At 42.4% G+C, this 25,233-nt stretch overlaps 1 protein-coding gene across 6 annotated transcripts in view; it reads left to right on the top strand.

Moving 5' to 3' along the window:
* nktr (natural killer cell triggering receptor) overlaps positions 1-25,233 on the top strand; it is a 220,321-nt gene that overhangs the window by 103,040 nt on the left and 92,048 nt on the right. For all 6 annotated transcript variants that reach the window (XM_070881738.1, XM_070881739.1, XM_070881736.1 and 3 more), the window contains one exon: positions 23,077-23,151. In XM_070881738.1, coding sequence (XP_070737839.1) covers positions 23,077-23,151 — 75 coding nt within the window. The remainder of the gene's footprint in view (positions 1-23,076; positions 23,152-25,233) is intronic.

Genomic DNA, 25,233 nt, shown 5'->3' with positions numbered 1-25,233 from the left:
GGTTGTGACTAGGGCCTGGATTGTCCGAAGCTGGGGAACAGCCTGCACACTCACCCTCTGTTAGGAAGTGTTGCGTGACATTGATAGTTAAGTGGGGGTGGGTAGGGAAAGGAAGAAACTTTTTCATCTATTTATGACGTGTATCTTGCCATCACATTTTCACTTGTCTGAATAGCAGGAGATTTACTTTGAACGCCGAGTGCAAATCTCTTGCCATTATCTGCACGAAGGGAAACACGACCCATACTTGAAGCGGGTGATTTAAATAGTTCTAGATTCTATCTTGTTTTCTGATTTGGATGTTAAGTGTTTCTAAAGAGTGTGGTCTGAAGCTCTCAATTAAAACGGTCAGGTCATCAATTTATTATCCAGGTTTGGATAGCCTGTAATTAGAGCCCAGCTGAAAAATTGGGAACCTTTGTTTTTAAATCATATTTTGGCCTTTTCGGAGAGACAGGTCAGCGAACCCTCCTGAGATGTACTAATGACTGCATTTTCTTATTTAGTGAAGGCGTTTGCTGCTAAAACAGTGGGACTGAAAGCTGCCACTGTTTCTTTACTGCAGTATCAGCTACATTCATATAATTACCCAAGCCAGTAGTAGGTGTGCCTTCAATCACCTTCCCTAATTCGGCTCCTACTACTGCTTGACATCTGTTTCTCCTCTGTGAAGTGTTTTGGGATGTTCACTATGTTGAAGCTGCCAAATTAATACAATTGGTTAGGAAATGAATATCCACTCCGTCAGTCTGCAGGAATATAGTGAAACCATTCATGTCAATTTCTCATCTCCCCTCTGGTTTGTTTTCCAATTATCTTAAATCTGTGTCCACGGTTTCTCCTTTATTTACTCTCAATAATTTTGAATACTTCTATTAAATCTCCCTTCTCCATCTCTGCTCTAAGAGCAATTTCTAGTCTCTCCACATAACTGAAGTCCCTCATCCCTGGTGGTATTCTGGTAAATATTCTCTGCACCCTCTCTAAAGTGGTGCCCAGTATTGGACTCGATACTCCAGCAGTCTGGGAGTTCAGGAGGCGAGCGGCCTACAAGAGGCCCGTCAGTGAGGAGGCAGGAGTTCGGGAGGCGAGCCGGTGCAGCTGCAGCAGGGAGGCAAAAAAGTAGAAAGAAATCGAAAGGTGACGTCACAGCCAAAGGGGGTAAGTGATTGGGTAGTCGTTTTTCTTTTTCTTTATCAGTAACATTTAGCATTGTTGCCAAATTAAGTTAATTGAGGGGTTAAGTCATGGCAGGACAGCTCGGACACGTGTTATGCTCCTCCTGTACTACGTGGGAAGTTGGGGACGCTTCCGGTGTCCCTGATGACTAAGTGTGCGGGAAGTGTATCCGCCTGCAGCTCCTGGCAGACCATTGCGGCACTGGAGCTGCGGGTGGATTCACTCTGCAGCATGCACGATGCTGAGAATGACATGAATAGCACATTTAGTGAGTTGGTCTTGCCGCAGATAAAGGGTACATAGCCAGATAGGGAATGGGTGACCAACAGGAAGAGCAGTGGAAGGAAGGTAGTGCAGGGGTCCCCTGCGGTCAACCGCCTGCAAAATAGATACACCGCTTTGGGTATTGTTGGGGCACCAGGGGAGGGCAGCAGCAGCCAAGTCCATGGCACCGTGGGTGGCTCTGCTGCACAGAAGGGCAGGAAAAAGAGTGGGAGAGCTATGGTGATAGGGGATTCAATTGTAAGGGGAATAGATAGACGTTTCTGTGGCCGCAAGTGAGACTCCAGGATGGTATGTTGCCTCCCTGGTGCAAGGGTCAAGGATGGCTCGGAGAGGGTCTAGGGCATTCTGAAAAGGGAGGGTGAACAGCCAGTTGTCGTGGTGCATATAGGTACCAACGATATAGATAAAAAACGGGATGAGGTCCAACAAGACGAATTTAGGGAGCTAGGAGCTAAATTTAAAATGTAGGACCTCAAAAGTAGTAGTCTCAGGATTGCTACCAGTGCCATGTGCTAGTCAGAGTAGGAATCGCAGGACAGCTCCGATGAATATGTGGCTTGAGGAGTGGTGCAGAAGGGAGGGATTCAAATTCCTGGGACATTGGAACCGGTTCTGAGAGAGGTGGGACCAGTGCAAACCGGACGGTCTGCACCTGGGCAGGACCGGAACCAATGTCCTAGGGGGAGTGTTTACTCGTGTTGTTGAGGAGGAGTTAAACTAACATGGCAGGGGGATGGAAACTTATGCAGGGAGACGGAGGGAAGTAGAATGGGGGCAGAAGCAAAAGATAGAAAGGAGAAAAGTAAAAGTGGAGGGCAGAGAAACCCAAGGCAAAAAGGGCCACATTACAGCAAAATTCTAAAAGGGCAACGTAGGTTAAAAAGACAAGCCTGAAGGCTCTGTGCCTCAATGCGAGGAGTATTTGGAATAAGGTGGACGAATTAACTGCGCAGATAGCAGTTAACGGGAATGATGTAATTGGCATCACGGAGACATGGCTCCAGGGTGACCAAGGCTGGGAACTCAACATCCAGGGGTATTCAACATTTAGGAAGGATAGACAAAGGAAAAGGAGGTGGGGTGGCATTGCTGATTAAAGAGGAATTTAATGCAATAGTAAGAATGGACATTAGCTTGGATGATGTGGAATTGGTATGGCTGGAGCTGCGGAATACCAAGGGGCAGAAAAAGCTAGTGGGAGTTGTGTACAGACCACCAAACAGTAATAGTAAGGTTGGGGACCGCATCAAACAAGAAATTGGGGATGCATTCAATAAAGATACAGCAGTTATCATGGGTGACTTTAATCTATATATTGATTGGGCTAACCAAACCTGGCAGCAATACGGTGGAGGAGGATTTCCTGGAGTGTACTCGAGATAGTTTTCTAGACCAATATGTCAAGGAACCAACCAGGGACCTGGCCATCCTAGACTGGGTGATGTGTAATGAGAAAGGACTAATTAGCAATTTTGTTGTGCGAGATCCCTTGGGGAAGAGTTGACCATAACATGGTAGAATTATTTATTGGGCTGGAGAGTGACACAGTTAATTCGGAAACTAGGGTCCTGAACTTAAAGAAAGGTAACTTCGATGGTTTGAGGCGTGAATTAGCTAGAGTAGACTGGCAAAAATGATACTTAAAGGGTTGACGGTGGATAGGCAATGGCAAACATTTAAAAATCACATGAACTTCAGCAATTGTACATCCCTGTCTGGAGTAAAAATAAAACGGGAAAGGTGGCTCAACCGTGGCTAACGAGAAATTAAGGATAGTGTTAAATCCAAGGAAGAGGCATATAAATTGGCCAGAAAAAACAACAAACCTGAGGACTGGGAGAAATTTAGAATTCAGCAGAGGAGGACAAAGGGTTCACTTAAGAGGGGGAAAATTGATTACGAGAAGAAGCTTGCTGGGAACATAAAAACTAACTGCAAAAGCTTCTATAGATATGTGAAGAGAAAAAGATTAGTGAAGACAAATGTAGGTTCCTTTCAGTCGGATTCAGGTGAATTTATAATGGGGAACAAAGAAATGGCAGATCAATTGAACAAATACTTTGGTTCTGTCTTCATGAAGGAAGACACAAATAACCTTCCGGAAGTACTAGTGGATAGTGGGTCCAGTGAGAAGGAAGAACTGAAGGATATCCTTACTAGACGGAAAATTGTGTTAGTGAAATTGATGGGATTGAAGACCGATAAATCCCCGGGGCCTGATAGTCTGCATCCCAGAGTACTTGAGGAAGTGGCCCTCGAAATAGTGGATGCATTGGTGATCATTTTCCAACAGTCTATCGACTCTGGATCCGTTCCTATGGACTGGAGGGTAGCTAATGTAACACCACTTTTTAAAAAGGGATGGAGAGAGAAAGTGGGTAATTGTAGACTGGTTAGCCTGACATCAGTAGTGGGGAAAATGTTGGAAGCAATTATTAAGGATGAAATAGCAGCGCATTTGGAAAGCAGTGACAGGATCGGTCCAAGTCAGCATGGATTTATGATGGGGAAATCGTGCTTGACAAATCTTCTGAAATTTTTTGAGGATGTAACTAGCAGAGTGGACAAGGGAGAACCAGTGGATGTGGTGTATTTGGACTTTCAAAAGGCTTTTGACAAGGTCCCACACAAGAGATTGGTGTGCAAAATCAAAGCACATGGTATTGGGGGTAATGTACTGACATGGATAGAGAACTGGTTGGCAGACAGGAAGCAGAGAGTCGGGATTGTAGAGGGGAGAATACAACATATATATAATGTGTGTTGTATTAAAAAAAACAGGCGCCAATTTTGCAATTTCAAAATAAGCACTTCTATGTCATGAATTAATGGAAAATCACTTCCTGTGCACAGCTGCATCTGTCTGGTGAGAAACTAATGGATTCATCTCCAGTTTCTTTAAAAACTCAGGTGAGCAACGAAACAAATTCGAAGCTGACAAAGGAACTCTCATTTCTAATGAAGATGGAGTTATCCAATAAGAGCATTAGGAGGGGAGGAGTGAAAAGACAGATTACGATAATGAAATTTTAATGAACTTTGTAGTTACATTATAAAACCCCAATTGAGTCCTAACAAAATTAAATTCTGTCTATAATCCATTCTTAAAATGGTAAATCAAAGATGATCTCATTGCATGTCCATGGTCTTGTTACAGTGCATTTTTTCTCTTTAAAGGCAGCATGTGGTAAGGAGATTTGAAAGCGCACCATTTTAGCATTTAACTAATGAGATTCCCTGCAGATAGAAGCTGTCTTGTTCCTTGCTGTGTGATGAAACGGAGAAATTACAGGTTGCCTCGCAAAATTAGACACCGGAATTTTGTAAATCTGCATTAAACATAAGCATAATCAACTAATGCGGAAACTGTTTTACATTTTAATAATTGCTGCAAGGCGTTTACACTGCCATGGGTGTGTTTGGTAATAATCATTTGAGCCCCTAATTGTGACCTATGAATTTTTCAGGATATGTTCCAAAGCCTTTACTGAAACTGTAATCTGTCAGAAGTTTAACATTCTAGTTACCTCAGTTATGAAGCAGTGAATCCTTGTGGGAAAAATTGCTTTCTCTCTCCACAATAGTGAAGTGTTTTTGGATTGGTGATATTTAGCACTTATGAATTATTTAACAGCACAAAATACTTGTGAAGGTCCTAGCTGTTGTGATAACCCAACATAGCACTAATTGAGATAGATTAGTAAAAGTAGACTAGAAAGACTAGACACATCACCGTTTTAGTAATTTATTTATGATTTCCAACAATATAAACCCAGATAATATGATAGCCAATATGCAGTATAAAGTTTGGAGAGCTGCATTTTCAACAGCTAATAATAGTTGGGCGCACAGTACGAAGGGAAATGAAGAATAATAAAGTTGGGTAGCCATCATTGAGAAAGGAGCATGCAAAAATAAACTCTCAAAATGGCTCCTCCTTTACAATCTCATTTGCCCAAGCTCATGAGATAAAGAAACACTACCAATTTGGACATCATCCAAAAAACAAAGGGAACATTCCCAACACAAGAAGGTTGTGAACCAGGAGGAACATGAGATACAGGGTGGTGTCTGTATAACTCTGGTGAACTTCGTCTGAGTTAAGATAGTGTGAAAACACAGTTTGGTTTGTCTTGTCTACTTTCCACAGCAACTGGCCCCAAACAGAGTGCAAGAACAGCACATTTCACCTATCCGATTTCAGTACTAGTGGATGGCACGCAACAGCAGGGTGATCAGGCAGCCCCTTTCTGGATCCTCTTTGGGAGATACAACTAGCAGTTGAGCAGGCTTAACTATAAATTACCCTTAACAGATTCTCTAATGGAGCCTTGTGCCTGCCCAATTTAGTGGAGTGGAATTATTAGAATGGACTGCAACAGTGATGTGAAGAGCGCCTGCACATATTGATGTACTCCCAGGGACCTCCTGACCAAATGTCTGAGACACAATGTCAGCTACCCAATGGCAAACGGTACAATTATTCAAGAATTTTTTTAAAATAGTGTATAAAAACACTGGTAGTAAGTCAACACAGAAAAATAGCTCAATCTGCTGATGGACAGGAATCGGATAGTTACAGGGATCTTCTGAGATCTATTCAATGATTCCTAGGCTCCAGGAACCCCAGTTATGGACTAGTCAGTGGAGAAGGGAACTTTACATGTGTACAGAATATGGGTTTTGTACCTATCCTCCTTAGATGGACGTAAAAGATCCCATGGCAGTATTCGAAGAAGAGCGGGGAAGTTATTTATCCAATATTTATCCCTCAATCAACATTGGCTGACGATTTCCCTACAGCACAACAATTACTACACATCAAAAAGTACTTAAATGGTTGTGAAGTGCTTTTGGGTGTCCTGAGGTTGTGAAAGGCTCTATATAAATGTATATTTCTTTTTTGTATTGTTCACGCCATTTTATAGGTTCACATCGGTGAGTTTTTTTGCTTCCAATCTCTGAAATGTTTTCTCCAAAACACAAGTAGTCATTGCAGACAAGAAAAAAAAATATGCCCTCATATTGCTCTGTACAAATCAATAAAACAAATCCTGCTTCTCAGTCTTTTGGAGCAGGGTAATTTTCCTTCAGCTGTAATAAAATGGATGTGCAGAGAAGGCTTCGTCTGCGAGTCCAGTAACTGCAATTATGTTGAAAACAAATCAAAAAACCATTTGTAGGGCCATTTTGATGAATGCATTTCATTTGTTAAACATCATCCATGCACTAATGTATGCAAGATTAATGGAACTGTATTCTTTCCGCAAGAAGAGATGCCAAATCATTTTATGGCGTGATCATATATATATTTTAAATCTGGCATATGCCAGGGCAGCCCATCAATGTCGGTAACCAAAGCAAATTCTGAATGGCCCTGTTTACATAGGATATACAACACAGAAACAGGCCATTCGGCCCAACCAGACCATGCTGGCGTTTATGCACCACTCCAGTATTTCCTCACCTAACTCTTGTCAGCATAACACTCCATTCCCTTCTCCCTTATATGTTTATCTAATTGCCCCTTAAATGCATCCAAACTATTCACTTCAACCACTCCTTGTGATAGCGAGTTCCTCATTCTCGCCACTCTCTGGGTAAAGAAGTTTGTTCTGAATATCTCTCTTTATTTGAAGAGCCATGATGCAGCGACGTAGGAGGTAACTTTCACCTTCACTGCCTGGGCAGTGATCTGGTGGAAGGGATCATCCACCTGTTGTAGAACCCACCTGATTTCCATCTCACTTTAAACAAAGAAACACACACACATTAGTCCTCCATCTCATTGCTGTTTTGGGGTATTGCTGGCACATAATGTCCTTTGTGGTTGCTACACAAGTCAATGCTCCAAAGATTATTCATGGTGTGCGCTTGGAGATGGTTTGGCAGGAGATGGTTTATAAATGTAAATATTTTAAATATTAAAAGTCTTGTGTCTTTGTGAATGTAGTGTTGTAGAAATCCTTTCACCGCTGTCACTTCAACCAATCAGAGCCAAGTGTGCCTTCAACTGTTTGTTGAATCACAGATCCAAGGATCATTTCAGAGACTAAGCCAGTCACATTCTACCAAATGCTAATTCTCTGCCATAACTGTTCCTCCACCCACACCACTGTACACCCTTAGGAATAAACCTCATTATATGAGCAGTACATAAATAAGCTAATAATTTACACACACTGCCTTTCCTGTTAGGAGACACCATTATCAACAGCCATGTGCCTCAGGCCGTGCTCCAACTCAGGTTCAACATCCTATGACCTGACATATAGAACAAATGTACAGCGGGCCAAAGGCCATGCACACAGCGACAACTCCATCTCTCCTGTCCTCCGGTGCTGACACTACACTCTCCAGTGATTCATGATGCCTCACATGTTTTCTCACTTCTCTCCTGGTACCCTTTCCAGGAAGAAATTAACAAGGAGAGGAAAAGAGTGAGTATAGAAACAGACTACAGGGAGAGATTGTCAGATAAAGGAGAATGAACAAGAGAGGAAAAAATCAGAGAGAAAGACACTGAGAAGAAGACTAACAGACACTTAGTGATAAGAACCAAATTAGTGGAGAGAATAACAGGAGAGAGTGATGCAGACAAGTGTCTACACTTCAAAAAGTACTTAATTGGCTGTAAAGCGCCTTGTGGTGTCCTGAGGTCATAAAAGGTGCTATATAAATGCAAGTTCTTTCTTTAACAAACAGCAGTGGCTCTCCCAGGGCCCACAAACCTCTTAATGTAGCCCCTCGTACTAACACAGGCATAGCAATGGCAAAGTCTCCAGAGGTCACCAGATGTCTTGAAAGCATAGAACAAACATCTCCAGAATTAGTCCAACTGGTTCCTTAGCCACATACATGCATAACTGCAGAAGGAAAATTAGGGATGTTTTATTCTCTCGGAAAAAAACTACCACAATTCAAAAACATTGAAATGCACAAGAAGTTGAGCAACAGATATTGATGCCAATAACTTGGATGAAATCCTGCTCAGTAAATAAAATAAATGGTTAGTCACTTGACTAATTCCAGGGCTATTCACCTGCAATGTCTCTGGGCCACCATCTTTCTCTAGTTTCCGTTTTACCATCAGAAGAAAATTCTTTACCCAAAGAGTGGTGAGAATGTGGAGCTCACCACTACAGGGAGTGGTTGAAGCGAATAGTATAGATGCTTTTAAGGGGAGGTTAGACAAGCATATGAGGGAGAAGGGAATAGAGGGTTATGCTGATAGATTTAGATGAGGAAAGACGGGAGGAGGCTCGAGTGGAGCATAAACGCTGCCATGGACTGGTTGGGCCAAATGGCCTGTTTCTGTGCCGTATATATTATGTAATACCTGCTCTGAGCCCATCTTGTCCATGAGACCCACCTCCTGCTCTTTTTAAACCCATTCCCACTAAACTGCTGATTACTCAACTTCCCTTCCTGGTCCCCATGCCACATTGTAAACAGTTTCCTCTCCTCTGGTATTGTCGTCACCGCTACCCCCTACTCAAAATCCCATTCTCAGTCCCTCTATCTTTACAAACTACCAATCTCCAACCTCCCTTTCCTTTTCAAACTCCTTGAACATGTTGTCTTTCCCCTAAATCGATGCTCAGCTTTCCTGCAACTCCAAGTTTGAATCTCTCCAATCGAGTTTCCACTCCTGCCATCACCCTGAAATGGCACTAATCAAAGTCGCCCCCTGTTTTTAAAAAAAGGTGAGAGGGATAAACCCAGCAACTACATGCTAGTCAGCTTAACATCTGTGGTGGGAAACTCAAAGGGACAATAATCCGGGACAAAATTAATTGGCATTTGACAAGTATGGGATGGGATAATAAATGAAAATCAGCACGGATTTGTTAAAGGCAAATAGTGTTTGACTAACTTTATCGAGTTCTTTGATGAAGTAACAGAGAGGGTTGATGATATTGTGGTTGATGTTGTGTATATGGACTTTCAAAAGACATTTGACAAAGTCAATAGGCTAATCTCTTGACCAATATTTTTCCCATCATCCCTGCTCCAAGCTCATCTTGTCCATGAGCCCCATAATAGATTTGTTAGCACAACTAAAGCCCATGAGATTAAAGGGACAGTGGCAGTGTGGATATGAAATTGGATAAGGGGCAGAGAGCAGTGGTGAACGGTTTTTAAAACGGGTGGTGTACCTCAGATCATTGGGACCATTGCTCTTGGAGGACTTGGGTACGACTCTTACCTGTCCAATCGTAGGCACGGTCTGCACCTAGGCAGGACCGGAACCAATGTCCTAGGGGGAAGTGTTTGCTCATGCTGTTGAGGAGGAGTTAAACTAATATGGCAGGGGATGGGAACCAATGCAGGGAGACAGAGGGAAACAAAAAGGAGACAAAAGCAAAAGACAGAAAGGAGATGAGTAAAAGTGGAGGGCAGAGAAACCCAAGGCAAAAAACAAAAAGGGCCACTGAATATATAGGGGCTGCAGGAGGGGTCAAAACTAAAAATCATGGTTTAAAAACTAGTATCAAAACACTCTACCTAAACGCACGCAGCATTCGAAATAAAGTAAATGAGTTGACGGCACAAATCATTACAAATGGGTATGATTTGGTGGCCATTACAGAAACGTAGTTGCAGGGTGGCCAAGACTGGGAATTAAACATACAGGGGTATCTGACAATTCAGAAAGATAGACAAGAAGGGAAAGGAGGTGGGGTAGCTCTGTTAATAAAGGATGATATCAGGGCAGTTGTGAGAGACGATATTGGCTCTAATGAACAAAATGTTGAATCATTGTGGGTGGAGATTAGAGATAGTAAGGGGAAAAAGTCACTGGTGGGCGTAGTTTATAGGCCCCCAAATAATAACTTCACGGTGGGGCGCGCAATAATCAAGGGAATAATGGAGGCATATCAAAAAAGAACGACAGTAATCATGAGGGATTTTAACCTACATATCGATTGGTCAAATCAAATCACACGGGGTAGCCTGGGGGAGGAATTCATAGAATGCATACGGGATTGTTTCTTAGAACAGTATGTTACAGAACCTACAAGGGAGCAAGCTATCTTAGATCTGGTCCTGTGTAATGAGACAGGAATAATAAACGATCTCCTAGTAAAAGATCCTCTCGGAATGAGTGATCACAGTATGGTTGAATTTGTAATACAGATTGAGGGTGATGAAGTAGTGTCTCAAACGAGCGTACTATGCTTAAACAAAGGGGACTACAGTGGGATGAGGGCAGAGTTGGCTAAAGTAGACTGGAAACACAGACTAAACGGTGGCACAATTGAGGAACAGTGGAGGACTTTTAAGGAGCTCTTTCATAGTGCTCAACAAAAATATATTCCAGTGAAAAAGAAAGGCGGTAAGAGAAGGGATAACTAGCCGTGGATAACCAAGGAAATAAAGGAGAGTATCAAATTAAAAACCAATGCGTATAAGGTGGCCAATGTTAATGGGAAACTAGAAGATTGGGAAAATTTAAAACTAAAGCAATAAAGAAAGGAAAGATAGATTACGAGGGTAAATTTGCACAAAACATAAAAACAGATAGTAAAAGCTTTTACCGATATATAAAACGGAAAAGAGTGACTGAAGTAAATGTTGGTCCCTTAGAAGATGAGAAGGGGGATTTAATAATGGGAAATGTGGAAATGGCTGAGACTTTAATAATTATTTTGCTTTGGTCTTCACAGTGGAAGACACAAAAACCATGCCAAAAATTGCTGGTCACAGGAATGTGGGAAGGGAGGACCATAAGACAATCACTATCACTAGGGGGGCGTAGTGCTGGACAGGCTAATGGGACTCAAGGTAGACAAGTCCCCATGTCCTGATGAAATGCATCCCGGGGTATTAAAAGAGATGGCGGAAGTTATAGCAGATGCATTCGTTATAATCTACCAAAATTCTCTGGACTCTGAGGAGGTACCAGCGGATTGGAAAGCAGCTAATGTAACGCCTCTGTTTAAAAAAGGGGGCAGACAAAAGGCAGGTAACTATAGGCCGGTCAGTTTAACATCTGTAGTGGGGAAAATGCTTGAAGCTATCATTAAGGAAGAAATAGCAGGACATCTAGATAGGAATAGTGCAATCAAGCAGACGCAACATGGATTCATGAAGGGTAAATCATGTTTAACTAATTTACTGGAATTCTTTGAGGATATAACGAGCATGGTGGATAGAGGCATACCGATGGATGTGGTGTATTTAGATTTCCAAAAGGCATTCAATAAGGTGCCACACAAAAGGTTACTGCAGAAGATAAAGGTACGCGAGGTCAGTGGAAATGTATTAGCATGGATAGAGAATTGGCTGGCTAACAGAGTCGGGATAAATGGGTCCTTTTCGGGTTGGAAATCGGTGGTTAGTGGTGTGCCACAGGGATCGGTGCTGGGACCACAACTGTTTACAATATACATAGATGACCTGGAAGAGGGGACAGAGTGTAGTGTAACAAAATTTGCAGATGACACAAAGATTAGTGGGAAAGCGGGTTGTGTAGAGGACACAGAGAGGCTGCAAAGAGATTTAGATAGGTTAAGCGAATGGGCTAAGGTTTGGCAGATGGAATACAATGTCGGAAAATGTGAGGTCATCCACCTTGGGGGGGGGGAAAAAAAACAGTAAAAGGGAATATTATTTGAATGGGGAGAAATTACAACATGCTGAGTTGCAGAGGGACCTGGGGGTCCTTGTGCATGAAACTCATGAAACTCTTTTTGGTAATGATCCTTGTGCATGAATCCCAAAAAGTTAGTTTTCAGGTGCAGCAGGTAATCAGGAAGGCGAATGGAATGTTGGCATTCATTGCGAGAGGGATGGAGTACAAAAGCAGGGAGGTCCTTCTGCAACTGTATAGGGTATTGGTGAGGCCGCACCTGGAGTACTGAGTGCAGTTTTGGTCACCTTACTTAAGGAAGGATATACTAGCTTTGGAGGGGGTACAGAGACGATTCACTAGGCTGATTCTGGTGATGAGGGGGTTACCTTATGATGATAGATTGAGTAGACTGGGTCTTTACTCGTTGGAGTTCAGAAGGATGAGGGGTGATCTTATAGAAATATTTAAAATAACGAAAGGGATAAACAAGATAGAGGCAGAGAGGTTGTTTCCACTGGTCGGGGAGACTAGAACTAGGGGGCACAGCCTCAAAATATGGGTGAGCCAATTTAAAACCGAGTTGAGAAGGAATTTCTTCTCCTAGAGGGTTGTGAATCTGTGGAATTCTCTGCCCAAGGAAGCAGTTGAGGCTAGCTTATTGAATGTATTCAAGTCACAGATAGATAGATTTTTAACCAATAAGGGAATTAAGGGTTACGGGGAGCGGGCGGGTAAGTGGAGCTGAATCCACGGCCAGATCAGCCATGATCTTGTTGAATGGCGGAGCAGGCACGAGGGGCTAGATGGCCTACTCCTGTTCCTAATTCTTATGTTCTTACGTTCTTCTGTTCAAAGCATCTCTAGCAATGGCTCCTGTCTCCTGTTCCCGCTCCCACACATTACCCCTGGGGTCCCCCAAGACTCTCCTTGGCCCCCTCCTTTTCCTCATCTTGCCCCTTCGTGACATCATATAAAGACATCGAGTCGGGTTACACACGTATCCTAAGGATGCCTAGTACCACCTCTGGATCCCTCCAGTGCCTCTGTTGTCAGATTGCTTGTCCAACATTCAGTCCTGGATGAGCCACAATTTTCTCCAGTTAAGCCATCGTTTTTGGCCCTTGCCATCGTTCTCATTGTCCTCCCTCGCTAGTCTCCGATTGAACCATATTATTTGCAACTTTATTTTATTTGAACACGACCTGAACTTCCAACTCCATATTCTCTCCTTCACAATGACTGACTACTTCCACATCTGTAACATCACGCACCTCCATCCCTGCCTTACCTTACCTGTGGCTGAAACCCTCATCTAAGCCTTTGTCACTTCCAGACTCGACTGTTCCATTGATTTCCTAGCCAGCCACCCTCCCCATAAACTTGAAGCTCATCCAAAATTCTGCTGCCTGTATCGTAGCCCGCAATAAGTGACACTCACCCACTGCCCCTGTGCTCACTCACTTACGTTGGCTCCCGGTCCCCCAATGCCTCAAATTTAAAATTTTCATCTACTTGTTCAAATCCTTCCATGGCTTCGCCCCTCCCTATCTATCTCTGTAACCTCCTCCAGCCACACAACTCTGCGTTCTTCCGAGTATGGCTTCTTGTCTTTTCCCCCATTCCCATCGGCCTACTCACTATTGGTTATGCCTTCAGCTGTCCAGGCTCTGCGCTTTGGAGTAACCTGTCTGGGTCTCCACCTCCCTCTCCTTGAAGGCGCATATTGAAACTTACCTCTTTGACTAAGCTGTTAGTTACCTGTCCTCGTATCCTCTCTTTTGACTCAGTCAATTTTTGTCTGGTAAGCTCCTAGGAAGCATTTGGAGATATGTTCCTATATTAAAGGTGCGACTATAAATACAAATTGTTGTATGAGAGCGATTAAAGCTGTGTGGTGGGGGGGTGGAAGAACCGGAGATTTGCAAGCATATAATAGTTGTTATATTTTGCCTTGAAATTGTTATTTACTGCTCAAAAATGAGCAAACCATAAACCTGAATGATTCAAAATGTAGTGCTTTATGTAACCGGAGTTGGATCCAGTACAACATTTGCACCAAATTTTACATGGGGATGGTTCATGACTATTGATTGTCAAAGTGAAATTGTAGAAATATATGCCTTGTGTCTCCTTTGCAGCCGAAAGTGTTTTCATCAGTACAAGAGCTGTTCAATAAGTAATATGACCTAAAAGCAGTGCTTCTTAAAAAAAAAGAGAGAGGTTTGACTTTGTACATCATTACACGATAACCAATAAAACACTAAAATGGCACGAGATCGTCACGTGGACGAGGCACATCTTACAATTGCAGAATGTTTTATGGATTGCACTTTGTTGCAAATTATGTAATAAATTATGCTCAAAACATTTCCCAAAAATTGCTTCCTCTCTCCCCCACCACCACCCAGTTCCCTATTGAAGTAGAGAGATGCTGGTTACCTAGGAAACTGAGACGCAAAGTCAGGAGATCAGAGCTCATCAGTCCGGTCTGGGAAAAACCAGGCTAGATGCTAATAGTATCCCTGCAGACACGCATTCTAGTAAAGCGTTGTCTGTTTATAAATAAACACATTCAATTCTGCTGGAAAAGAGGCATTGAAGAATTGTGCTTTGTTGCAGCAGAAGATGGTTTATGAAAATTGCTGGAAGGCACAGGAAGGTCAAATATATAACTATGCAAGTGAAAGTTTTCTAATATAAGGCAGCATTTTTCGCCAATGCTTGTAACCTGGGGGAGATGGCGATTTTATTTTATTCATGTTTCTTTTTTTATTTCTAGTTCTTCTCTCCTCCCTTTTCACATATCTTGCTCCAGGCAAGGTGGGCTTGAAATCTGCCCACAGGCCTCCAATAATGCTGCTGTTTTAGCAGCTTATGTAGGAGAGTAGCCAGAATGACTATTCCCCCCCCGCCACCGCCGCCCCTCCTCTCTGCCTTCGAGTAAGATAGGCGAGATGAAAAACTCATTTGTGTGAAGGTGATACCACTTTCCTCCCCCGAACCCCCCTTCCAATTTTGATGTCTGCTTTTTCTCCTCCAGTTTTCTCCTGGAGGTGCTGACGCCTACTGGGGTGGTGTCATTTCCCTCTGGTACCTCGCCCAAGTGGCAGGTCTTCATGTGTGAGCATGCAACCAGATTGTCAACTGGCTATTTGAACACGAGATTAAAGGTAGTATTTAGTATTAATTGGAAAGCTCTCGGAGCAATGGATCAGTGGATTCTTGCCACCGGCTTACCTCTGATTCTCTCTGCTTTTAATGCTGTCGCCAGGTGTAGTAGTTGCATTCATAACCGTGGCTCCTTCATACTGTTTATTTTGTTATCCCTTGGTAAAACAGGTACTGGTAATAGTTCCAATTAGAGGATTACAATTTGAAAAATCATAAGGAGGCTTTGTGGTTGTTTTTCTATCTATGGTTCTGGATTATTTGTGAACTATTAATAAACTTCAAGAAATGCTTTTAGCAGAGCACCTAACTACGAAAGAGCAAACCACAGTTGGGTACCATGAGGTGATTCAATGTGCCACCGAGTGGTAGAATCGGTTCACCAGGTTGCAGTTTGCAGTCCCTACTCTATTATCAGAGATGGGCACAGAGCAGAGGCACTTCATCTGGGTGAAGGAGATTGGATTGGGCGAGTTATCCTTATCTGTGCACAGGCACTACTGTTGGCCATCTTGATGAACCAGGTCAACTATCTTCCCATCAATATAACCTCACAAGGATGTATGCCTTTGAGGGAAACAAGTAAACTTTTGAAATCGAGCTAAAGAAAACCCTGACTAATTGCCGAGCATTAGTGGATCTCGTGCGGCCTTCCTCATGGCCAGTTGGAGGTTGCACTGTTGTAAGGAAGGTGGTGATGAGGGGGGAGGTTGTACATTGCCACTGAGAAGTTTTAGGAAGAGGCTTGTAAGTGAGATACTCAGTGTATTTGGATTGATTGTTTCCTGTAAAATAAATGTGTTTTCCTTACCCACTGCATGTAGATTAATTTAAATAATTCTGAACTTATGATGAAGGACAGGTCATTGGAATCATCTGAAGATAGTTGAGCTGAGGATGTTGCCCTGAGGAACTCTGGCAGCAGCGTCTTGAGATGATTGGCCTCCAACAACCACAATCATCTTCCTTTGTGCTGCTGGAAAATTTTTCTTCCTGATCCCCATTGATTTCAGTTTTACCAGGACTCCTGGGTGCCACACTCGGTCGAATACTGCCTTGATGTTAAGGGCAGTCACTCACACCTCGCCTTTGGAATTCAGCTCGTGTGTCCATGTTTGAACAAAGGCTGTAATGAGGTCTGGAGTCGAGTAGTCCTGACAGAACTCAAACTGAGCATTGGTGAGCAAGTAATTGGTATTTAGGTAATCAGCAACTTGCCCTAGTTTGACCTGAAGCCATGTGCCATGGGGCCCGGAGTCCACATTGAGGCCACCCGTAGCTACTCCTCCGGCTGTATGCCACTGTACGCCTGCCTCTGGTGTGTGTGTCCTGCTGGTGGGACAGAATATAACCAGGGAGTCTGGGGTGTGGCTGATGGGTAATCTGTGTGTATGACTATATCAGGCTATTGCATAGCTACAGCTCCCACAACTTTGCCACCAGTCCTCAGATGTTAGTTAGGAGGACTTTGCAGGGTTGACTTGGAAGATGCCTTTGTTCATGTCCTGATGCAAGGCTTAGAGTGCAGCCGAGTGGTCCATCAGGTTTTATTTTTTTCCTTTCTAGCAGTTAACTCTGAAGTGGGCTTGCTCGCCCACTTCAGAGTTAACAGTCAACCATGTTGGTGTGGGACTGGAGTCACAAAGGCATTATAGTGCCTATTTATGACCTCAGGACCTCCTAAAGTGCTATATAGCTTATGAAGTACTTTTGTAATGTAGGCCAGACCAGGTAAGGACGGCAAGTTTTCTTCCCAAAAGGACATTAATGAACCAGTTTAGTTTCTTCCACAATCCAACAGCTCCGTGGTCACTTTTACTGGGATCAGCTTTTTTTTCCAAAATGTCTTTAAAGACTGAATTCAAATTCTCAAACTGCCATGGTGCGTTTGAACTCATTCTCCGGAAGGATTACTAGTCCAGTAACATAACCAGTACTCTACCATACCCCAGACTCCTGACCCAGGAATAGGTTCTTCGAGAAAATGTTTTCCAGAGATGTACAATCAACTCCTAAATAAGAATAAACAGTTTATTCAGAATCGATTTGTTTTTATGGGTTTCTTATGTTATAAATGTTAGTTTTACTGGTTCATTTTCAGGTAGGGAAAAGTTTATGTTGTATCTCAAGCCAACTTCACAATATTGCTGCAGTAATTTGATTGTTCAGTTTTCTGCTACTTGTTCATTCCTTGCTGGCAGTTGACAATTGAATTGAATTGCTTTTGACTCGTTAACAAATTGTTTTTGTTGCCTTATAACATTTCTGTGAAGAGCCTTGGGATGTTTTACTACGTTAAAGGCGCTATACAAATACAAGTTGTTATCGCTTAGATATCTGGTGATGTAATCGATAAGTCCTCATTTCAGCCAGTCACTAATATTTACTAAATAAAGATGTGACACTCCGATATGGCACCTCTGGAGGACATAAAAATCATAGAATCATGGAATCATGGAACAGTACAACCCATTGAATGACTTTTACTTCAATAAATATCCTCCTTAGCTGTGGGGGAAATGTGGGCTACTCCTAGGAAGTTAAAACCATCAGCATCATTTTAGTGTTTGTAACTCATCCAATTTTTATTTAGATTACGTGTCAACTTGGCTCCATGGTAGCACTCTGAGTCAAAAGGTTGTTGGTTCAAGGCCCGCTCCAGGACCCAAGCACATAATCCAGGCTGACACTTCAGTGCAGTACTGAGGGCATGCTGCATTGTCAGTGGTGCTGTCTTGTGGATGAGGACATAAAAGATCATATGGAATTATCTGAAGAGCGACGAGTTCTCCCAGTGTCCTAGACAATATTTGTCCACAAACCAACACTCGCATTTGATTCACTACTGTTTGTGGAACTTAGTGCGCAAATTGGATCAGGCTCGCCAGGGAGACAGTGGAAGCGGTGTTTATTCATTCAAATGCAAATTAGATGGACTTATTTTCAACAATATTTTGGGATACAGTACGAGTAATTTGAGACAAAATATAGAAAGTATGATATCTGTGCTCCTATAATTCTGGACTCTTGAGCATCCCTGATTTTAATCGCTCAACCATTGGTGGCCGTGCCTTCAGCTGCCTAGGCGCCAGGATCTGGAATTCCCTTCCTAAAAATGTCGTCCTCTCTTTCCTTCTTTTAAAACGCTCCTTTAAACCTGGACAAATCACATTGGCCAAGGTAACCTTAAGGAAGAGATCATAGAGTGTATTCGAGATGGTTTCCTTGAACAGTACATTGCGGAACCAACCAGGGAACAGGCTATTTTGGATCTGGTACTGTGTAATGAGACAGGATTAATAAATGGTCTCATAGTAAAGAATCCTCTCGGAAAGAGTGATCATAGAATGGTTGAATTTCAAATTCAGTTGGAGGGTGAGAAAGTTGAATCTCAAACCAGTGCCCTGATCATAAATAAAGGCGATTACAAAGGTATGAAGGCAGAGTTGACTAAAGTGGACTGGAAAAATAGCTTAAAGTGTAAGACGGTTGATAAACAGTGGCAGACATTTAAGGAGATATTTCATAACTCTCAACAAAAATATATTTCAGTGAGAAGGAACGATTTTGAGAAGGGAGAACCATCTGGGCTAACTGAGGAAGTAAAGAATGGTATCAAATTGAAAAAAATGACATACAAAGTTGCCCAGACTTGTGGGAGACCAGAGCATTGGGAATTTTTTAAAAATCAGCAAAGGACGACTAAACCAATTATAAAGAGAGAGATAATGTGAGAGTAAACTGGCAAGAAATATAAAAACAGATAGTGTAAGAGCTTCTACAGGTATATAAAAAGGGAATTAGTGGGGAACAGGGAAATGGCAGAGACTTTGACCAAATATTTTGTATCGGTCTTCACGGTAGAAGACACTAAAAACATCCCAATAATAGATAATCAAGTTACTATACGGAGGAAGGAACTTAACAATCACTATCACTAAAGAAAAAGTACTCTGTAAAATAACGGGACTAAAGGCAGACAAGTCCCCTGGACCTGATGGCCTGCATCCTAGGATCTTAAAAGAGGTGGCTGCAGAGATAGTGGATGCATTGGTTGTAATCCACCAAAATTTGCTGGATTCTGGAGAGGTCCCAGCGGATTGGAAATCTGCAAATGTAACGCCTCTAATTAAAAATGAGGCAATCAGATAGCAGAAAACTATAGACCAGTTAGCCTAACATCTGTCGTGGGCAAAATGCTGGAATTCGTTATTCATCATCATCATAGGCAGTCCCTCAAAACGAGGATGACTTGCTTGCACACCAAAAAGGGATGAATTTGCAGGTGTTTCAATGAAGGACTGAATATTCCAGATCCCGAACTACATCTTGAAGGATGGAAGATGTCTAAGTGTGGATTTTTTTAACGTGTGGTGGCCATTGCTAGGTCTTGGTCCAGTGGCAAGGATTAACCAAGACGACTGGAGACCAGCACTGCTGCACGGACCTAGTGCGCACACATATCGCAGTGTGGGCCGGCCCGTGCTGCCCCTGGGCCCTCGGCTCTTCTAGGCCCGAACTCACTCCCCTCCTGGGCCCCGATCACCTTCGCCTACGAACTCTTGCCGCTCCTTCGCGCCGACCTCGCCGCTCCTGATGTACCTGCCCGCACTGCAATCAGCAACCTGGATTTGGGTGCCGTCAAATCCAGTCGCCCTCTTCACAACCGTCACCCACCTGCAGCAGCACATGCTGCTCCCTGCAGTGGCATGCCGCTGCACATTACTCCCTCTAATGGCCCCAGCCTGCTGATGGTCTTGCAGGCCAGGATGTGCTGATTTCCGGGCCGGGCTGCCACACGCAGCAACGTGCGATGGCCCGACCCGAAAATCCATCATTAAGGAAGCAGTAGCAGGACATTTGTCAAAGCATAATACAGTCAAGCAGAGTCAGCATGGTTTTATAAAAGGGAAATCATGTTTGACAAATTTTATGGAGTTCTTTGAGGATGTAACGAGAGCAGGGTGGATAAGGGGGAACCAGTGGGTTTGGTGGGATTTCCAGAAGGCATTCGATAATGTGCCACATAAAAGGTTACTGCACAAGATAAGAGCTCACTGAGTTGGGTGTAATATATTAGCATGGATAGCGGATTGGCTAACTAACTCAGAGAGTGGGGTTAAATGGGTCATTTTCTGGTTGGCAAACCTAGTGGGGTGCCACAGGGATCGGTGCTGGTTCCTCAACTATTTACAATCTATATTAATGACTTGGGTGAAGGAACCGAGCGTAATGTAACTAAGTTTGCTGATGATACAAAGATGGTTGGGAAAGCAAATTGTGAGGTGGACACACAAAAATCTGCAAAGGAATATAGACAGGCAAAGTGGGCAAACATTTGACAGATGGAGTATAATGTGGGAAAGTATGAGGTTATCCATTTTGTCAGGAAAAATAAAAAAGCAAATTATTATTTAAATGGAGAGAAACTACAAAATGCTGCCGTACAGAGGGACCTGGGGTTCCTTGTTGATGAAACACAAAAAGTTAGTATGCCGGTACAGCAAGTAATCAGGAAGGCAAATAGAATGTTGGCTTTATTGCAAGGGGCATGGAGTATAAAAGCAGGGAAGTCCTGCTACAACTGAACAGGGCTTTGGTGAGGCCACACCTCGAGTACCGTGTACAGTTTTGGTCTCGTTATTTATTTAAGGAGGGATATACTTGCATTGGAGGCAGTTCAGAGAAGGTTCAGTAGGTTGATTCTGGAGATGAGGGGGTTGACTTAGGAAGAAAGGATGAGCAGGTTGGGCCTATACTCATTGGTGTTTAGAAGAGTGAGCGGTGATTTTATTGAAACATTTAAGATACTGAGGGGGCTTGACAAGGTAGATGCAGAGAGGATGTTTCCACTCGTGGGTGCAATCTAGAACTAGGGGGCATAGTTTAAGAATAAGTGGTCGCCCATTTAGAACTGAGATGAGGAGGAATTTCTTCTCTGTCGTAAATCTGTGGAATATATTTAAGGTGGAGATGGACATTGAGCAATAAGGGAGTGAAGGGTTATGGGGATCGGGCAGTGAGGTGGAGCTGAGCCCAAGATCAGATCAACCATGGTCTTATGAAATGGCTGAGCAGGCTTGAGGGGCCAAATGGCCTACTCCTGCTCCAAATTCTTATGTTTTTATGTACCTCTTTGATCAAGCTTTTGGACAACTGTCCTAATTTCTCCTTATGTGTCTCGGTGTCAATTTTTTTTTGACTTTTAGCTCTCTTGTGAAGCGCCTTGGATATTTTACTACATTAAAGGCGCTATACAAATGCAAGTTGTGTAGCATGCTTGGGAGGAATATGTGACTTTGGACTTATAGTTCCCAAAGCTTTCCGACCACTGAGGCTTTTCCTCACCTTTATATCTGGGACTGTTGTAGACTAATTGATAGAGATAGATTGTCATTAATAATTTACAACTCCATTATTATTGTATCATGTAACGAGCAGGATGGTGGAAAGCGAACAAGAGCACTTCCTAAATTGGCTGTCATTTTTGCCTACATTATGAATGACCAACTTCAAAAAGTAATGAATTCGCTGTGAACTGCTTTAGGATGTCCAGAGGACGTAAACAGCTATGTTAATACAAGTTCGTTCTTTCGTTCTTTCTTCAATTAAAAATGGTTCTTTTTCCTTTCTTTTTAAAGTCCATTTTACCAGAAAATAATAATTGTAGAAAAATCATTAGGAAGTAGATTAAATCTTGGAGTTTGAATGACCAGTGAAACTGGAGAGTTTATACCCATTTCTGAACCCTACTGATATTACAGCTTTGAAAATACTCCCTTGTGTTCTGCTGTGCAGTTGAGAGGATTTTATTTTCCTCCCAATTTAGGTTTTCCTCCCATGTTCTCTGGCATTGTGGCTGTTATTCACAATGCCTCATGCAGTTGATGCATCTGAAGAATCAAATTGTGATGATCTCTGCAAGTTTACCAGAATTTAATTTGCAACTAATCACATGAAATGCATGCAGAAAAATGTTTATCAGTAACTATTTACAGCAGTGTTATTAATGCGGTGATTTTTTGGGAATATATATGTGAAAACATTCACGTATGGCAAGATCGGGATTTATAGATTGCTTGACACTGCACACCTCAATCTCCTGTAATGAATTTTCGTGCAGCTGTGCTGACTAATCACAATGAATACTCAATTAAATATTTTAATGAGTAAAATGGTTAACCGATCAATTTATCTTGTTCTGGAAGCTGGCTGGCTGGGCATATTATTGTCCGGAAATGCACTGACTCTCTCGTACCCTCTCGGTTTAGTCATTCAGACCTTGTTCCGCAGGAGGCTGCAGTACCGAAACCGCTGCTCAAATGTATTTTTAGACTTTATGTCAGCGAGTGTGTTGTGCATCAATCAAAAGATTTTTTAAATCTCTACTTTGAGTTGTGGCTTCCTGCTTGACTGTGCACCTATTCAGTCCATCACCCAGTAGTTCCATTAATGTTGAACTGAGCAAGATCCAGTTCTGAATATTTTAGTTCAGCAACATTCTATTGGTGCAGGCCAACTTTATACATTTAATGCATTAACTCATCCTCGTTTGTAATTTAAATGTCCATTTTTTTTTTGTTTTAAATCATTTGTCTGACTAGTTGCAATATTTCAGAGGCGGGGAAGGCAGTGATGGATTTTAAGTGAGACTTAAGATGCGAAAATCGGGTCCTTTTGGAGGAAATGCTGTTGTCAGAGTGCTTAATCAACAAAGCAGGAAGCCTGCTCGGCGGCTGTTCTCGTTTATTAACACGTTACCTGTGGTGCTGCTGACACTGATCGAAGATAAATTCGAGCTGTATATGTTGACACTTATTTTCAAGAGCCTATATGTTGATCTTCAGTTTTTCTTCTCGTTTCAGTGGGCCGCATTGTCTTTGAATTATTTTCAGATGTCTGCCCCAAGACCTGTAAGAATTTCCTCTTTCTCTGCACAGGTATGTAGATGAAGGTGCATGCTTTAATATGTATAACAATTAGTCTTTCAGAGCTTCCAGGCCAGAAAGAAAATTGGGTTGTTTCTGCACCAAACACAATGGAATGACAAAATGCCTCAACCATTTAAATAATGAGAGAAATCATTTAACGTTTTTTTTAAAGTCACCAAAGAAAAAGGATGGGTTTACAATCCCAGCTCAAGAACTTTCATCGGAACCCATAGTCAGTTTTTACCAAATGTTAACTTATCTTTTTCCTTTATACCTACTGACAGAACTACTGTGCATTTTTTGTTTATAATTACAATTTTCCTCTGGGTGGGAGGGATAATATTCTTTGTCCTGGTGGGCTTTCGCCAGTAGGATTGGAGGCTTTGGCCTGCTGGCTTGGTTTGGGGCTACCAGCATTGACAGTTCCTGTTGCTTAGTGGGATGCATGCTTGGCTTTGTGGGAACACGTGATCTCTTGTCAATAGTTTTCTTCCTCCTCCACTCAGCCAGTGAAAAGTGCCCCCTCTAGTGGTCTGGATGAGTATTTATGAAGTACTGTCATTGAGGGTAGCTCAGGCAAAGTGTTGGTTGAGTCTTCACTGATGGAGGCATTTGGTTGCCATTTCAATCTTTTAATGTTTAACTTGGGTACATTAAGTTGCCTATTTTAGCAATGCTATTCTATTTTTGTAGAGTGCTGTGCATTTCATTACACAGAAACAGGAAATGCTGGAATCTCCCAACAGGTCCATCAGTTGATAAACCTTTTTCTTTCAGTTGCTGACCAACCTGCTGTCCAGAACTGTTTGATTCAGAATTCCGACATTCGCCCTTTTCTTTTTACACTTCATATGTTTAATTTGCGTGCAAAAGTTTTTTTTTGGTTTCATACAAACTAGTGTCAAGCTGTCAAGAGTTTCACAATATTGAGACTAGCGTTGTGCAGCTGTCTGGAAGACAGCGTTCCTGCCTTTATAGAGTTCTGACATTCTGTGAATCTATCTATTGGTTACTCCTGTGGCATTGTTCGCAAGTTATGGGCAACAGTCAAGCAGGTCGTGGAAAGTCTGTTGTCAGTCTAGGAACAGGAAAGCAGCAATAGTGGTTGGCACAATGTGATGCCAGCCCTGGCACTGAACCAGGGGGTGGGGTGAATAGGATGAATTTGGATATGGAGACATCATTTTACAAATGATATTTAATCTTCTCTGTGTATAGTTTATTAATTTACAAAATAGTGAAATATGTATGTTAATAATCATTAAACTTACCCATTTAATAGCAAATAAGATGTGCAGAACTCCCATAATTGTAGTATCACGAGAAAATGGTTTTGTGGCAAAACATAATCATAAATTACCTATAGGCACCAATCGCAAACCATAGAGCTGCTGACCCAATCAGAAAGATAAGACGAGCTTACACTGAAGCAATTAGAAAGCTCCGAATTGAGATTTCAAGCAGATGACATAGATGCAAAATTGTTTTTATTATAGAGACTGATGAGGCACCTAATAGATGAGATGCATCTCTCTAATTTTGCCTCAGTGAATGTGTTCTTCTGCTAGTCTCATATCTTGTGTTGACAACCTTTTCCTTTGTCATTGGTGTGGCACCCTTCAAATTCCCAATTCCTCCATACACTTTAACATTATCGCCTTTCTTGATAGTTTCTTTCCCCCATCATATAAAGCCACAGGGCCTGCACCATTGCACCAGTTTTTCCCAGCTATAGTTTCTTTATTCCTGGTGCTCGACCTCTTGTCACCATTTCGATTTCTCAGCAACCCAAGGTGCTTCCACTAATTGGCGCTAGTTGATAAACCTCGAGAAAATATACTAGGTCAATTCCAATCAGGAAAAATGTGCAAAAGAAAAACAACGTGCCTTTTGGGTCCTATGATAACACCAACCTACACTCCTTAGACAGCAAACAAGAGTGTTGACATACAAGAGGCTACAGTAAAATTGGAATGTTACTCTCCGTGTAGCCTGCATACCCTAGCAGGGCTGTGTTTGTATAATTCGGCCCTTTGCATTAGCCTATACAATACATTATTTTAACGTACAAGATATCCCCAGGTACTTTAC

The sequence above is a fragment of the Pristiophorus japonicus genome, chromosome 5, assembly GCF_044704955.1.
Source record: "Pristiophorus japonicus isolate sPriJap1 chromosome 5, sPriJap1.hap1, whole genome shotgun sequence".
Classification (NCBI taxonomy): domain Eukaryota; kingdom Metazoa; phylum Chordata; class Chondrichthyes; family Pristiophoridae; genus Pristiophorus; species Pristiophorus japonicus.
This window is presented reverse-complemented; position numbering and strand designations above follow the sequence as displayed.